The sequence below is a fragment of the Balaenoptera physalus genome (genome assembly GCF_965194825.1).
Source record: "Balaenoptera physalus genome assembly, chromosome: 1".
In the NCBI taxonomy this organism is placed as follows: domain Eukaryota; kingdom Metazoa; phylum Chordata; class Mammalia; order Artiodactyla; family Balaenopteridae; genus Balaenoptera; species Balaenoptera physalus.
Window position 1 is genome coordinate 153,990,881 of NC_138882.1, and position 17,470 is coordinate 154,008,350.

The 17,470-nt window shown below is 39.1% G+C and overlaps 1 protein-coding gene and 1 pseudogene across 3 annotated transcripts in view; one reads left to right on the forward strand and one right to left on the reverse strand.

Annotated features, from left to right (window-relative positions):
• FAF1 (Fas associated factor 1) overlaps positions 1 to 17,470 on the forward strand; it is a 485,610-nt gene that overhangs the window by 65,028 nt on the left and 403,112 nt on the right. For both annotated transcript variants that reach the window (XM_082429645.1, XM_082429644.1), the window contains exon 2: positions 11,740 to 11,808. In XM_082429645.1, coding sequence (XP_082285771.1) covers positions 11,740 to 11,808 — 69 coding nt within the window. The remainder of the gene's footprint in view (positions 1 to 11,739; positions 11,809 to 17,470) is intronic.
• LOC309645722 (proline-rich protein 3 pseudogene) lies at positions 3,546 to 11,733 on the reverse strand (annotated as a pseudogene). Its single transcript has one exon. The product of its transcript is annotated as a proline-rich protein 3 pseudogene (transcript).

A 17,470-nucleotide genomic window follows, 5' to 3' on the forward strand; every position in this document is an offset into this window, starting at 1 on the left:
CCTTTCGTCCACACGGCTCAGAGTAAAAGGGAGAAAAAATAGAAAGAAAGAAAGAAAGAAAGAAAGAGGCTATAATATAGTGAAGTAAAATAAAGCTATTGTAAAGCAAAGCTATACAGACAAAATCGCACCCAGAAGCATATACATATACACTCACAAATAAAGGAAAAGGGGAAAAATTAATATATCCTGCTCCCAAAGTCCACCTCCTGAATTTGGGATGATTCGTTGTCTATTCAGGTATTCACCAGATGCAGGCACATCAAGTTGTTTGTGGAGTTTTAATCCGCTGCTTCTAAGGCTGCTGGGAGAGATTTCCCCTTATCTTCCCTGTTCGCACAGTTCCTGGGGTTCAGCTTTGGATTTGGACCCGCCTCTGCGTGTAGGTCGCCTGAGGGCGTCTATTCCCCGCACAGACAGGACGGGGTTAAAGGAGCAGCTGCTTCGGGGGCTCTGGCTCACTCAGGCCACGGGGAGGGAGGTGTACAGAGGAGGCGGGGTGAGCCTGCGGCGGCCGAGGCCGGCGTGACGTTGCACCAGCCTGAGGTGGGCAGTGCGTTCTCCCGGGGAACTTGTCCCCGGATCACGGGACCCTGGCAGTGGCGGGCTGCACAGGCTCCCGGGAGGGGCGATGTGGAGAGTGACCTGTGCTCACACACAGGCTTTTTGGAGGCGGCAGCAGCAGCCCCAGCGTCTCACGCCCGTCTCTGGGGTCCGTGCTGATCGCCGCGGCTCGCGCCTTTCTCTGGAGTTCGTTTAGGCGGCACTCTGAATCCCCTCTCCTTGCGCGCCGCGAAACAAAGAGGCAAGAAAAAGTCTCTTGCCTCTTCGGCAGCTGCAGACTTTTTCCCGGTCTCCCTCCCAGCCAGCTGTTGTGCGCTAATCCCTTCAGCTGTAGTAAGTTTTGAAGTCAGGAAGGGTGAGTCTTTCAACTTTTTTTTCTTTTAATTAATTAATTAATTTTATTTTTGGCTGCATTGAGTCTTCTTTGCTGCACAAGGGTTTTCTCTAGTTGCAGCGAGTGGGGGCTACTCTTCATTGTGGTGCGCGGGCTTCTCATTGTGGGGGCTTCTATTGTTGCGAAGCACAGGCTCTAGGCACGTGGGCTTCAGTAGTTGTGGCGCATGGGCTTAGTTGCTCCACGGCACGTGGGATCTTCCTGGACCAGGGCTTGAACCCATGTCCCATGCATTGGCAGGCAGATTCTTAACCACTGCGCCACCAGGGAAGCCCCCCGAGTCTTTCAACTTTGATTTTTTTTTCATAGATTGTTTTCACTATTATGGATCCCTTGTAGTTCTATATGAATTTGAGAGTCAGCTTCTTCCATTTCTACAAAAAACGCTATTGGAATTTTGATAGGGATTGCATTGAATCTGTAGATTACTTTGGGTAGTATTGTTCTCTCTCTCTTTTTACATTTATTTATTTATTTATTTATGGCTGCGTTTGGTCTTTGTTGCTGCGCGCGGGCTTTCTCTAGTTGTGGCGAGCAGGAGCTACTCTTCGTTGCAGTGCGTGGGCTTCTCACTGTGGTGGATTCTCTTGTTGCAGAGCATGGGCTCTAGGCGCGCTGGGTTCAGTAGGTGTGGCTCGCAGGCTCTAGAGCGCAGGCTCAGTAGTTGTGGAGCATGGGCTTAGTTGCTCCACGGCATGTGGGATCTTCCCGGACCAGGGCTCGAACCTGTCTCCCCTGCATTGGTAGGCGGATTCTGAACCACTGTGCCACCAGGGAAGCCCCAGAATTATTTTCTTAACATCCTTTTCAGATTGTTCTTTGCTGGTATATAGAAATATTACTGAGTTTCGTGTGTTGATCTTTTATCCTGCAACTTTGCTGAATTTATTAGTTCTCATAGTTTTTGTTTGTTTTGTGTGTGTGTGTGTGTGTGTGTGTGTGTGTGTGTGTGTGTGTGAATTCCTTAGGATTTTGTATAAGATCATGACATCTGGGAATAGGGATATTTTACTTCTATTCCAGTTTCTATGTCTTTAATTTCCTTTTTCTTGCCTAATTGATCTGGCTAGAATTCCCAATATAATGTTGCATAGAAGTGGCAAAAGTGGGCATTCTTATCTTGTTCCTGATCATACAGTAAATAAAGGCTTTTATTCTTTCATGATTGAGTATGATGTTAGTTCTGGGTTTTTCATAAATGTGTTTTATCATGTTAAAGAAGTTCCCTTTTATTCGTAGTTAAGTGTTTTTATCATAAAAGGTTGTTTTTTATGTGTTATATTTTTCTTCCCTGCTCAGTTCCTTCATTTCCGCCATTTGTGTTTGACTTTTTTGTATTGTACTGTTTTGATTCCTTTCTCATTTCCTTTTATGTATATTTTTTAGTTTTTTTTAGTGGTTGCTCTACGAATTACAAGTAACCCCTTCTATTTATAACAACCTATTTTGAATTAATACCGACTTCAACAGTATACAACTACGCTCCTCTCTTTTTTCCTTTATGTTGTAATCATATCTTGCATCTTTATACATTATATGCCCATTAACATCATTTTGTAATTATTGTTTTACGCATTTTTCTGTTAAATCATACAGAAAAAAAGAGGAGTTACAAACCAAAAGCACAATAATACTGGCTTTTACTGGATGGGCCAAAAGGTTCGTTCATTTTTGTTCTGTAAGATGGCTCTAGTAGCACTTAGTTGGCTTAATTTCATTTGAAACAATTTTGTTAGATTGTATGTGACAGCTGTCATATCAGCGTGCATTTAAAAAAAGACATCAAAATTGGTGAATTTTTGTGTAGCCATTTTATTATTTATTTATTTATTTATTTATTTATTTATGGCTGTGCTGGGTCTTCGTTTCTGTGCGAGGGCTTTCTCTAGTTGTGGCAAGCGGGGGCCACTCTTCACCGCGGTGCGCGGGCCTCTCACTGTCGCAGCCTCTCTTGTTGCGGAGCACAGGCTCCAGACGCGCAGGCTCAGTAATTGTGGCTCACGGGCCCAGTTGCTCCGTGGCATGTGGGATCTTCCCAGACCAGGGCTCGAACCCATGTCCCCTGCATTGGCAGGCAGATTCTCAACCACTGTGCCACCAGGGATGTGTAGCCATTTTAATATTGAAGATGGAAGGAAAAAAGCAACATTTTTGGCATATTATGCTTTATTATTTCAGGAAAGGTAAAAACGCAACTGAAATGCACAAAAAGATTTATGCAGTATATGGAGAAGGTGCTGTGACTGATTGAATATGTGAAAAGTGGTTTGCGAAGTTACATGCTGGAGATTTCTCGCTGGTTGATGCTCTGTGGTTGGGTAGACTAGTTGACGTTGATAACAATCAAATGAAAACAATAATTGAGAACAATCAACGTTATATATACCACGCAGGACATAGCCAACATACTCAAAATATCCAAGTCAAATGCTGAAAATCATTTGCATCAGCTTGGTTGTGTGAATCACTTTGATGTTTCGGTTCCACATAAGTTAAGTGAAAAAAACCTTCTTGACCATATTTGCGCATGTGATTCTCTACTGAAACGTAATGAAAGTGTTCCGTTTTTATAACAAATTGTGACAGGCGATGAAAAGTGGATACTGTACAACAATGTGGAATGGAAGAGATCATGGGACAAGCAAAATGAACCACTACCAACCACATCAAAAACTGGTCTTCATCCAAAGAAGGTGATGCTGTGAATATGGTGGGATTGGAAGGGAGTCCTCTATTATGAGCTGCCTCTGGAAAACCAAACGATTAATTCCAACAAGTACTACTCCCAACTAGACCAACTGAAAGTGGCACTCTACTAAAAGCATCCAGAATTAGTCAACAAAAAACACCTAATCTTCCATTGAGATAATGCAAGACTGCATGTTTCTTTGATGACCAGGCAAAAACTGTTACAGCTTGGCTGGGAAGTTCTGATTCATCCGCCATATTCACAAGACATTGCACCTTCGGATTTCCGTTTATTTCGGTCTTTCCAAAATTCTCTTAATGGAAAATATTTCAGTCCCCTGGAAGACTGTAAAAGGTACCTGGAATGGTTCTTTGCTCAAAAAGATAAAAAGTTTGGGGAAGACGGAATTATGGAGTTGCCTGAAAAATGGCAGAAGGTAGTGGAACAAAAGAGTGAATACGTTGTTCAATAAAGTTCTTGGTGAAAATGAAAAATGTGTCTTTTATTTTTACTTAAAAAACCAAAGGCACTTTTTGGCCCACCCAATATATTTACCTGTGTACTTAACGTTTACCAGTGTTATTTATTTCTTTGTGTAGCTTCCAGTGACTGTCTGGTATCTTTTCATTTCTCATTTAGCACTTCTTGTAGCATAGGTCTAGTAGTGACAGATTCCTTCAGCTTTTGTTTATCTAAGAGTGTCTTTATTTCTCCTTCAGTTTTTTTTTAAAAATTATTTATTTATTATTTATTTTTGGTTGTGTTGGGTCTTCATTTCTGTGCGAGGGCTTTCTCCAGTTGTGGCAAGCGGGGGCCACTCTTCATCGCGATGCGCGGGCCTCTCACTATCACGGCCTCTCGTTGCGGAGCACAGGCTCCAGATGCGCAGGCTCAGTAGTTGTGGCTCACGGGCCTAGTTGCTCCGCGGCATGTGGGATCTTCCCAGACCAGGGCTCGAACCCGTGTCCCCTGCATTAGCAGGCAGATTCTCAACCACTGCGCCAACGGGGAAGCCCTCTCCTTCAGTTTTGAAGGACAGTTTTTTTGTTGTTTGTTTACAGTTTTTGTTTTTCATTTTAAATATGTTATCCCTTCTGGCCTTTATAGTTTCTGATGAGAAATTAGCTTTTAATCTTACTGAGGATTCTTTGTACATGAAATACTTTTCTTTTGTTATTTTCAAGATTCTCTTTGGCTTTTGATAGCTTATCATAATGTGTTTTGGTATGGGTGTCTTTGTATTTATCCTTCTTGGAACCTATTGAACTTCTTGAATATGTAGTTTCTTGTCTTTTATCAAATTTGGGAAGTTTTCAGCTATTATTTCTTCAATTATTTTTTCTGCTCCTTCTTTTCCTTCTGAGACTCCCTGTTATGCATATGTTGGTACACTTGGTGGGGTCCCATATATCTCTTAGGCTCTGTTCATTTTTCTTCATGCTTCTGAGACTGGATAATTTTAGTTGACCTATCCTCAAGTTCTCTGATCTTTCTTCTGCCTGCCTAAAGTTGCTCTTAAAATCCTGTAGCTAATTTTTCATTTCAGTTATTGTACTATTCAGTTCTAGATTTTTTCTGTTGTTTTGTAAAATAATCTTTATTGATATTCTCTATTTGTTGATATGTCATCCTTCTGGTTTTCATTAGTTCTTTTTCCATGGTTTCTTTGAGCTCTTTGAGCATATTTAAGATAGTGATTGAAAGTCTTTGTCTAGTAAGTCTGATGTCTGTTCTTCCATCACAGACAGTTTCTACTAATTTCTCCTTTGAATGGACCATATTTTTTGTTTCCCTGAATGCCTCACAATTTGTTTTTGAAAAGTGGACATTTAAAATATTACAGTGTGATAACTCTGGAAATCAGATTCTTCCCCATTACTCATGGTTTGTTTTTGGTGCTCTCTATGGGTTGTTATTTTCTGTTTGTTTAGTGACTTTTCTAAACTATTTTTGTAAATTTTTTTCGTCATGAGTGGTTTCTGTCTTAATCTGCTCAGGCTACCATAACAAAATACCAAAGAACATAAATCTATTTGTTCACAGTTCTGAAGGCTGGAAGTCTGAGATCAGGGTGCAAGCATGGTTGGATTCTGGTGAGAACTCTCTTCCTAACTTGCAGATGGCCACTTATCTCTTTGTTCTCACATGGCATTGAGAAAGAGATGAGAGAGCAAGAGCAGCCTCTCTTTGTCTCTTCTTATAAGGGGCACTAATTCCATCCTGAGGGCTCCACCGAGTGCAAGTTCACTCTGCTCGCCACATGACAGGCTAATAAATCGGGAGACGAGGTGTTGAGACAAGGAATAGCGACTTTATTCGGAAAGCCGGCAGACCGAGAAGGTGGCAGAATAATGTCTCAAAATAACCATCTTATTGGGGTCTAGATGCCAGTTTCTTTTATAGAACAGAGAGGGAGAGGAGGTGAGGAAGTAAAGTAAAAAGGCCATTTATCTTGCAGAATAGGAGGGGATGTGTTAATTTCTTCTTTTCTGCAGCCATTCACAGGTGGGCAGGGTCAGATTGTCTCCCTTTGAGCTAAACAGATGCACTTTAGTTTAACATTCAGGCAGAGGTGCAGGGTTCCCTGAGGCAGGCCATCATGTATGATTATAATAACAAAATCAATGAAAGGCAAAGGTTAAAGTCAAAGAAACAGATACAACATGGAGTCAAAATTGGCTCTTCGCTGTTACACACCTTTATGACCTCATCTAAACCTAATTACCTCCCAAAGGCTCATCTCAGTGTATCATCACGCTGGGCCTTAGGGCTTCAACATATAAATTTGAGGGGGGTGGGGGAACATAAACATTTAGTATGTAACAGTGTCTGAAATCTCTTTTTCTTTAGTTGTGGTCTGCTAATGTTGTGAGAGAGATTTCTTGAACATGTAGAGTAAAAAAGAAAATAAGAAGAAAGAAAAAGAAGAGAAGGAAGAAAATCCTTTCCTAGCCCTTGTAGACTGGCTCTGTGTTGGGGCACTCTTAACACTCAGCTAGGCTGTTTAAACTTCCTGCTTTTGCTGAGCGTAGAGATGAGCCAGTAGTTTTCTCTGAGTAGGTGTCCTGCCTCGGACATGTGCCTGCCCTTCTAAATTGCCCAAATGTTTTTGAGTGCCCTAATTTCCCAAAGAAACTCACTTTGCAGCTTTTCCTCCAGGTTTTGGACGTGTCTGTCGTTCGACTCAACTGTAAGATTTTGTCGCAGGTGGCGGTGGATTTTTCATTTGCCTTAAAGTGTTTTTTTTTTTTAAGTTTATTTATTTTTGGCTGCTTTGGGTCTTTGTTGCTGTGTGTGGGCTTTCTCTAGTTGTGGTGAGTGGGGACTACTCTTCATCATGGTGCATGGGCTTCTCATTGCAGTGGCTTCTCTTGTTGCGGAGCACAGGCTCTGGACACGTGGGCTTCAGTAGTTGCAGCACACAGGCTCAGTAGTTGTGGTATGCACATTCAGTAGTTGTGGCACGCAGGCCCTAGAGTGCACAGGCTTCAGTAGTTGCAGCACGTGGGCTCAGTAGTTGCGGCACACGGGCTCTAGGGTGCTCAGGCTCCAGTAGTTGTGGTGTGTGGGCTCAGTGGTTATGGTTTGCGGGCTCTATAGCCCAGGCTCAGTAGTTTTGGTGCATGGGCTTAGTTGCTCCGCGGCATGTGGCACCTTCCCAGACCAGGGATCGAACCCATGTCCCCAGGCAGATTCTTAACCATTGTGCCAACAGGGAAGCCCCAGCCTTAAAGTGTTTTTGAAGAATTGCCCCCTGATAGCTACTTTTCTGTCTTAAGTGAGATCCAAGTTGATGAAACAAAGGAGAGTGCCTTCAGTCAGTCCTTCAGGTAGCCCGATAGGTCACAAGAGACAAACATTCTTTGAGAACAAAGTCTTCTCGGCTCCCTCTAGAGTCAGGGTCCAGGGTCCAACCATTGGAATGTAGGCTAGTGCATTCAAGACTGCTCTGGAGCCAAGAATGAAGAAGGGGAAATAAAAATGCCTCAGGGTTTTCATACTGTTTTTATAATAAGTCACCTTTTTCTTGTTTCATCATTTGCTTGGTTGACGTATAGCTTTGACTGTTTTCCAGAGTTTTGGCAAATTTGATTCTGACAGTTTTTGCTCAATTTTTTCATGTTTCTGTGGAGGGATGGGCTCTTGGAACTACGTCCTCCACTGTGTTTTGTGGTTTTTTTTGAAGACAAATGGTGATGTCATTGAAGGAGGTGTACTTTTGCTTGTGCTTTCTGATAATTGCTGCTGTTAGGCTTGCTCTGCACTCCCTGTAGTTTTTCTTTCTGCTTCCTTCTGTGTAACTTCTGCCCTACCTTAACTGTTCTTAGTAGCTTTTGTTAGTACTTTGGAGCCTTTGGTTTATCCTTGTCTTTTCATGTAGCTTAAGTTGAAGATTGCATTTTTAAATGTCTTACTTGGTTGCCTTTTGTTGCTTTTGTATGTTATTCAGAGTTCAAACTGTTCCTTTACCCTGCAAAATTCCCTCTTGGTGTTTGTAGTCAACCCCTGTTCCCACCTGATAACCCTAGTAATCATTAATATGTCTCCTGTTCTTTTAACTTTGCCTTTTTTAGAGTGCCATATAAATGGAATCATACAATGTGTAGCCTTTTGAGTCACGCTTTTACTTAGCATTTGAGGTTTATCCACATTGTTTTGTGTTGTTAGTAATTTGTTCATTTTTGTTGCTGAGTAGTTTTCTATTGTATGAATGTACAGTTGAAGGCCATTTGGGGTGTGGTCTGTTTTCAGCGATTATAAATAAAGCTGTTATAAACATTCATGTATAATTTTCATGTGAACATAAGTTTTTATTTCTTTTAGATAAGTACCTAGGAGTGGGATTACTGTGTCATAACTTTCTAAGAAACTGATCATCTGTTAGCACTGTTTTCCAGAGCGGCTATATCATTTTGGTTACTCCCCAACAGTATATGAGAGTTCCAGTTTTTCTGCATCCTTACCATCACTTGATATTGTTTGTATTTTGGGCTTTTGTCACTCTAACATATGGAAATGGTATCTCTCTGTTTTTCTGCATTTCCCTAATGACTAATGATGTTGAGTGTTTTTTCATGTCCTTATTCTCATATGTATATCGTCTTTGGTGAAGTTTCTGCTAAAATCTTTTGCTACTTACAATTTATCTAAACTGAGTTTTTTGAGAATTTAAAATTCTTATATTCTGGTTATTAGTCCTCTGTTACATGTGTTTTGCAGATATTTTCTCCCAGCGTGTGGCTTGCCTTTTCATTCTCTTAACAGTGTCTTTCGAAGAGCAGTAGTTCTTTTTTTAAAAAGCTTCTCTTTATTTATTCTTTTTTGGCCTCACCACGCAGCTTGTGGGATCCTAGTTTCCTGACCAGGGATCGAACCTGGGCCCTTGGCAGTGAAAGTGTGGAGTCCTAATCACTGAACTGCCAGGAAATTTCTGAGTAGTATTCTTAATAAAGTCCACTTTATCGATTTTTTGGATTGTACTTTTGCTGTTGAATCTAAATGTCACAACAATTTCCTTCTATGTTTTTTTCTAGAATGGCATTAGAAATTGAATGAGTCATATATGTAATTAAAAGTTTTTTAGTATCCACATTAAGAAGCATAAAATGTAAAAGAAACAGGTGAAATTAACTTAAACATTTGTGTTTTATTTAAGCTAATATATTTTAAATGATCGTTTCAACATTTATTCACTAGAAAAATTATTGAGACACTTTACATTTTTGTTTTTGTACTAAGTCCTACACTGGTGTGTATTTAATGCAACACATCTTAACTCAGTTGAGCCACATTTCAAGGGCTCATTAGCAATATCTGTCTAGTAGCTACCATATCTGACAGCACAGATCTAGAGGCTTTGTAGTTTGGGGTTTTACTTTAGGTTATTTATTTATTTATTTAGGTATGTATGTATTTATTTTCCACTGCGTTTGTAACTAATATAAAAAAATTTAAGAAAATAATTCATTCTCACTTCTCCAATGGCTCTCGTCCCTCCCTCTTGCCCGCACAACTCCTGACCTATTTCCTCAGGGCCAGGTTCAAATCTGAACCCGTTCACTGCCATTTTCATAGAAAACAACCAGTGCCAGGGATGTAGGAGAAGAAGGTTGGAAGTGGGCAAGAGTACTGCCCAGGTTCTATCCAAAGGTAGGCCAAGTGGAGATTCACAGAGTTCAAACAAAAGGGCTGGTGGCCTCACAGTGATGTAGTCTAAGTAAAACGGGCTGGAGAGGAGATAGGGTAGGCCCCTCAGAGGCTTTAGAGGACATCTCTTGGGCCTGTGTCAAACCCAGAGAAACTGACGTTAGAAGAAGAATGGGGAGGGCCAGGGAGGGCAGTCTTGTGGAAAGTTTCATAATTCTCCCATGTTGGGAGGTGGGGAAAGTCTAGAGGGTACCAGTGGCCTCACTCAATTTAGCAGAAGAATGTACTCAACTGTTGGAAGTCACAAAAATGCCGTGGACACTGAGAAAGGCTACGAGGGGACGTACAGTTTCACAAACTGCACTGACCACAGACCATAGCAGTGGTGATCATGCTATTGACACACAAATTACGAAACCCCAAAACAGGAAGTGTAGCCTTTTAGGGAGTAACTCTGTACCAGTCATTTAAAATTGACCCCAAGTCAGACAACCTGATGAGTTTCACAGAGCAGGTGACAACATTGGGTGTAGGGGTTGTGACATATAATGGACTTAAAACAAGCAGCTAGAAGAAGAGAGTGGTAGGAAACTGCTCTACGGCTCTCAGGAATCAAGGGCAACAGTGGGGGCTCAGTGGACAGATGAACAAGAAACAGCACTAAAGAGGTTTCCTGTTCAGCCGTCCATTGGCGAGGGGGAAGGGGATCCAGGAGGCAGTTGAATGGAGCAAAGATGGGGTCCTGAAGATGAGGCTCTGGAGACTGGATCAGAAGAAAGAGTGCACATCGTGCACCAGTGATGAAACACAACTTTGGACCCCACATGGGCGAGGTGGCCATGGGGATAGGTGTCACTGACTGAGGGTGGTAGTTGGGACAGCCCCACAGTAGCCATCACAGGGCCACAAGGAAGTATATGGCCACTGGATCACAGAGGGCTCCTTCAAGCCTGGATGGGAAGGCACAGTCTCACAGAGGAGGTCCATGGACTCTGTGTGGTAGAAGGCACAGAACTCAGTCCTCATATGAACAGTGGACCTTTTTGGCAAAGTGCCGGCAGACGAGGTGGTTGAATCTGCCTTCCATAACCTGGGGTCCATCCTTGGACGGGCAGGTATTCTTGATAAGAGACCAGCTCTTGAGGCTTTGAGGATTTCTCTGCTCTTTGTGAAAGCCTTCCTGGAGGGATCCCCATGGCCTGGTCCAGGAAAAGGAAGTTTAGCATTAGCCCCTCCACCAACTATGACCATATGAGCCAGATTTGGAGCTCAGCCCTCCCCGAATTCGGCCTCTGCTCCAGGGAGGAGGTGGGAGACTCAGCAGTGGTGGAATCATTGGTCCCCTTGACCCTGGAGGACCTCTGTGAAGAGCTGATTTGGGGTCACCAGGGTTTCCATTGGTCATGATGGGAGGGCCCAGGAGGCTGGGTGGTCCGATGGGACTTTCATCCCTCTCCAGTCTCTTCCTGTTCTGGCAGTGGGGGCTGCTGCTGACTCTGCTTCTTGCACTTCAGCATTGTGGTTGTGGCAATGGCTGCAGCGGGGTTTTCATCTGTTATTATTTTGAGTTAATTTTTGTATAAAGTACAAAGTACGGATTGAAGTTCATTTTTAACACATGGCTGTCCATCAGAAGCTCTTTAATAAAGTTGTTCTGGGCAGTTAGAGATATAGAGATCATCCTGGGCTCCAGGGCTCAACATTTAAACATATTTTATTACTTTATTGTCTTCTATTTCAGTATAATGTAAATTTATGTTGTAATTAACAATTTTTAAACCGTCTGTGTAAAATGCTTAGAAGTTTTAGGCATTTAGTGTATTGGCTTTATTCATCTACCTATTCAAACTTAAATAACACATTATGCTGTTTATTTTTTTTTAACACTAATTAACCTCTCCATTCCCAAAATCCTATCTAAAATTCTTACTTACTTTGTTTTTAGGCATGTACTGGCATTGAAAACATTGATGAAGCTATTACATTGCTTGAACAAAATAATTGGGACTTAGTGGTAAGTACTTTCTTTTTTCCTTTTTTCAGCTTTATTGAGATGTGCTTGACATATAAGATTGTGTAAGTTTAAGGTGTACAACGTGATGATTTGATATACATATATATTGCAAACTGATAGCCACAGAAAGGTTAGTTAGCACATTCATCACCTCACATAGTTCTTTTTTTTTTTTGGTGGGAACTTTTAAGATTACTCTTTTAGCAACTTTCAAGTATATAATACGGTATTGTTTAACTATAGTTACTATGCTGTACATTGGATCCCCAGAACTTATTCATCTTATAACTGGAAGTTTGTACCGTTTGACCACCTTTACTCATTCTCCACCCACACCTGCCAACTACCAGTTTACTCTGTTCTTATGATTTGGTTTTCTTTTTAGATTACACATGTAAGTGAGATCATGCAGTATTTGTCTTTCGCTGTCTGACTTATTTCAAGTACTTTTTTCTTTATACGACAGGTAATGAAATTTTATGTATTTTTGAATGTCTTTAACATTCCTTATAGGTAGTTCAGCATACCATACATAATCCGTCTATAATTCTAATCTGAATGAATAAAATCTAAATGTCGTATTTTTAATACGAAGTTCCTATTTAGTTTAGTATTAGATTAATAAATTATTATGAAATCTTAGGTAATTTAAGTTATTTTCAAACTTCTCTTCTCTGACTGTATATTAAGGTTTGTCTTCCCCTGTAGTATTGTGGTGGAGATTGGAAGGAGAGAAAAATCAGACTTGTTTGAATGTCTGAATAACTCTACTTGATGTTTCTCCTTCACTTCTTGGGGTGGGGGTGGGGAGTCTCACTGATGATTACTCCTTTCTAAAGCTGTTAAAGAAGTGGCATTCTGCTGTGGCTTTCCTTATGAACTTCAGGCAATTTATTATAGAAGTGGTTTAGTTTTTTTTAAGGGGGGTGGGCAGTAACTCAAAAGGCAAGGCCCAGAACAGCACAGCACTGCACATTGACAAAACTGTAATTTATTTACAATTGCAAAGCAAACTAAAAATAAATTGTACAGCAGTACAGGAACAGTATTGGTTGTGTTAGGATGACACAGAGGTCTCTCCATACCTTTGAAATCCGAAAAAAGTCTAAATTAGAATTTTGAAGAAGTGCTAATTTTTGAAAGTCAAAACTCAAGGTGTATAATTATAGAGCTGAGATTAGTTGTGTAGGTATATTCAAGTCCATACATGGATTTACATAATCAACTGTTAATAAGCTATTTGTTTTGTGTAGATTTACCACTATTAATTTTTAAATTCAAAATATAAAAAAAATTTACAGCTTGTAAAAGTAATAACTCATTATAGAAAAATGAGAAAATGTATAAATTTACAAAGAATAAATTAGTAATCACCCTTAATTCCATCACTTAGAGATACTTATTGTTTAAAATTTTGGGGTATATTATTCCAGAATGTTTTCTCTTAATTATATGATTAAAATTAAAAAAAAAATACAAATTAGATTGTTCTATTCCTACCGTTTTGTAATCTGCCCTTTTCACTTAACAACCTATCATGAATGTCTTTCTATCCAAGTAAATGTGATTGTTCATCATTCTTTTTAATGTTTAATGTTTGGATGGTACTTCATGGTATGGTTGTGGCATAATAATTTTACCATTCAGTCCTATGCTGTTAGACATTTAGAATTTTTGTGGTATTTTGGAGTTCTACACATTAGAGGACATTCTTGTACATTCATCCTTGCTTACTTAACCTATTGTTTTCCTAGAAGACACAGAAGAAATTCAATTAATAATTGAGTTTTTGAGTCAAACTGTATACATATTTTTAGGTTTTTGGATACTTGTAGTTATATTGCCTTCCAGGATGGTTGCACTAATTTAAATTTCTACCAACTATATAAATTTTTAAGATTGCCTGTTTCATTAAACCAGTGCTATCTTATTTTTTCGTGTTCTGGCACTTGTCAAAATTTACAAATATTTGTATGGCCTGACTTCAAATCCATCCTTTTATCACTGTGTTATTCTCTTAACAAAGCACAGTATAGTGACATATTCCTGATTTCTGTGTGGGGGAAGGGACAGCAACTTATTTGGAATGATATCACCAGGTTTCTTGTCTTGAAACTTCTTTTGCAATAGCAAGAGCATTGCTTTATTTAGTATGTATATTCTTAGGGTATCTCTTGGAGAGGCTGATGCAGATTATTGGTTGAGGTTAAAAATCCCACCAAGCCACTCTTGCATGGTGCTGATGAGAGATATATGGGCTGGAGTAAAGGGAGGTTGTAGACTAGGAGTAATGGACTACAAGTCTCTGAAGCGAGAATTACCATCTTTGGGGGATGGATGTAAGTTCTTTCCTTACCTGCTTTCTATTGGTCCATGTTCATTAGTTTTGAAGGTTAAACATTTATTGGTTCTGGATATTTTCTCAGTACAATAATCTATCTAGAGTATTGCAAGAAGAGAATTTTTCCCAGATAGTGTTAAATAATTGAATGGTACAAGTATTCTCCAACTGTTTCTGAGTTATTTGATTTTGGAAAAATATTAAAATAGCACTTGAGCTAAAAACACTGGTGCTGTATTTCTGCAGAAATGCAATCTTATCCTGTGTTGGGCCCAAATAAAAGCATCAGGCTATTTTTCACAGTCTTAAACTTCGGCTTTCTTTTGAAATATATGTCCTAGCTGGCTTTTCGTGTAAATAATGCACTTTTATCCACAGTAAACATTTGCTGTGCTGTGTAAGTATCTTGCTTTATAAAATTTCTGATTTCCCTTGTTCTTATACAGCACTCACTTTACATTGTGGTTTTTAAAAAATAAAGCAAGTATTTTGAATAACCCATTACTAGTTCAAACTTTCATTAGGATCATGGAACTTTTTATATGGTGTTTTTTATATTTTGCCTGTGCATTATATTTTGTGTTTGTAAATTATAATTATCACTGCTTTGTATTTTATGGGCCTTGTGGAACAGTTTGCATAGTTTGAGTTTTTAACTTAGGACATGTCTGTATTTTAAATTTTCTGTACATATCAGTTAGACTTCTGCCATGTTTTTGTGCATATTTTGCTAGAGATGTGTAGAGGAATGTGAGTTAGGCATCACAATCTGGAATTGTGATGAATTAAAAAAAGTACAATAACAGAAAACTCATTCTGTCGGTACTGAATGCTTACAGTATACCCAGATTTATGCTAGATACAGTGAAAGCTTAAAAACATGTTAACACTATATGGTGTCTGACTTTGAGAAGTGTACTGAAAAATTGATAAGACAGGTGGTCTCTTATACATGTATATTATACTCAGAAATAGGAATAACTTCCTGAAAAAGTAATGATTACAAATATTTTTGCTATTTTATGGATTTAGACACACAGATAAAAAAGTGTTCTATATGAAAATATAGCCCAGTCCCAGCAACTTTAGTCATTAGTCTTTCCCTGATACTGTACATTTTTGTTATATAGCTATCCACAGAGCAGTGCTTCCAAACCCTATGTTTTAAGTACCCTACAATTGACTACTTATTTTGGGGAAACTGCAGTTTGGGTTATAAATGCTAAATTCTGAAAACAAAATAACATGAACTTTAATACTATTGGTAAGCATCTTGGGATACTGATTTACTTGACATGAATCGTCCCCATACCTCCATCTTTTTCAGACTTTCATTTTTCACATTGTCCTGCATTTGTAGTTAGGAGAAGATTAATGTCATTGCAGTTGATTCCTTCATTGCAGACAAGTATTTTCAGTATACATCCAGAAAGATGAGTACCTGAGGGGGAATTATTAACAATCAGTTAGAATCTTTTACCAAAGGATTGCCTTCTTACATGGAAGCATGCTACATCATCACTATATATTGTAAATTATAAATCTGGGCTCCAGAATTGACCCACTGCTTATTTTCTGTTTTCAGTATAGAAGAATTTGGGCCAGTGGAGAATAGAAATCTGTACAGCTCATGTTAATTTTGAGTAATCAAAGTGTGAGGCAGCTAACTCTAGTGGTGAACCCATTGCATTCATCTTGAATCAAGAGCCCTGGCTTTTCAAAACTCTTGTCATTATTTTATTGAGTATGGCCTAGGCTAAGTTACTTCTCTCTGAATGTCAAATAAAATAAGGGGTTTGGGCTGGTTTATACTCAAGATCCCTGATACATGAAATATTTATGAAGAATCTATTTATGTCCTAATTTCTTTTAATATTCTACAAAAGCAGTCAATTATGAATAGTAATACAAGTAAACATTTTAATGGAATTTTATAAGTTAGAAACACTTGTATGTATACCATTTTGATTAATCCTTTGAACAACTTTATGACATAGATAATGGCCAGACAAGATGCTGTGCTAATTGTTTCATGGAAGGTTTGTATATATGAAACTCCTTCAATAAATTAAAATTTCCAGTAAGCTCTAGGAGATCCAGGGAAGGCTATTTGACGTACACTTGATAACCCAGTGCTAAGTGAAATAAAGTACAAGTAAACATTAACCTAGCCATACTACATTTTAAGTACTCTATGCTCTTAGGAAATGATTTTTGAACTTTGCAGTCAATTTCTGCTCCGATTTGCTGCCTGAGGTGACATAGCTGCTCTGCTGAAGAAAGACTCTATTCAGAGAGCTTGTATTTATCTTTAACTGCATGTCCCAACTTGGGGCAAAAATGAAACAAATAAGCCTATCCAATTTTGTATTGTTACTGAATTTCTAGTCTTCAAAGATAATTTTGTATTAATAGAAGCTTATAATAAAGTCAATAACTCTGAAGAGTCAAACCCAAGGAAAATTATGCACATAATCTGTCTCATTTTGAGATTCATTGAGGTGCTCTGAGACATTTCCATTCCACCAATTTTCACTTTTGAAGAAATGTGTTTTAATACTTACCCTAAAATGCCTTAGAACAATTTCTTCTACTACCCTACTCAGGATGTGGCTATAGAGTTCCTCGAATGTGCATTGTTTTGCTATCAATACTTTATACAGTGTTATGAACACCTGCAGTTTTATGAATGAACTAGTCTAACCAGTGACATAATGAGTCTCTGTCGTCAGAAAGCAGCCAGATATTGAGTGCTGCCCTTCATCAGTGGCCATTAGACACTGGCTTATATTTGCACAGATCTTTGCTATGACAAAAGAGATGTTACTGTGAAGGAGTATCTCATCCTATCAATTTCTCCTCTTTTGCTATAGTCTTCTTTGTTTCCCTTGTTTTCAAGGGACTGTAAGCCCCTTAAAATTCTACAGAAGTTTTCAGTTTCTCAGTTTGTAGTTTGGCCATCATCCGTCCTCCTCTACCATCTCTCCTTTTATTGAGGGTCTACTTTGTGCTAGTTATCATGTCAAATGATTTACCTACATTATTTCATTTAATCTTCACAGCAGTCCCAAAAGGTGGTTAGGTAGGTATTATCTTTATTTTACAAATGAGAAACTGAGGCCCAGTGATTTAAGTAAATTGTTCATGCTCACTCAGCTGATAAGGGGTAAAACTGTGATTTTGAGCCCAGGTCTCTCCATAAAAATTTTAATAGCTTTAAAATTGTAGTTTAAGGTTATTAAATTTTCTATACCCAGTGTGTTATTCTTTTCTGAATTCCTATACTTTTCTTTCTGCCACTCACAACTAATTTCACATTGT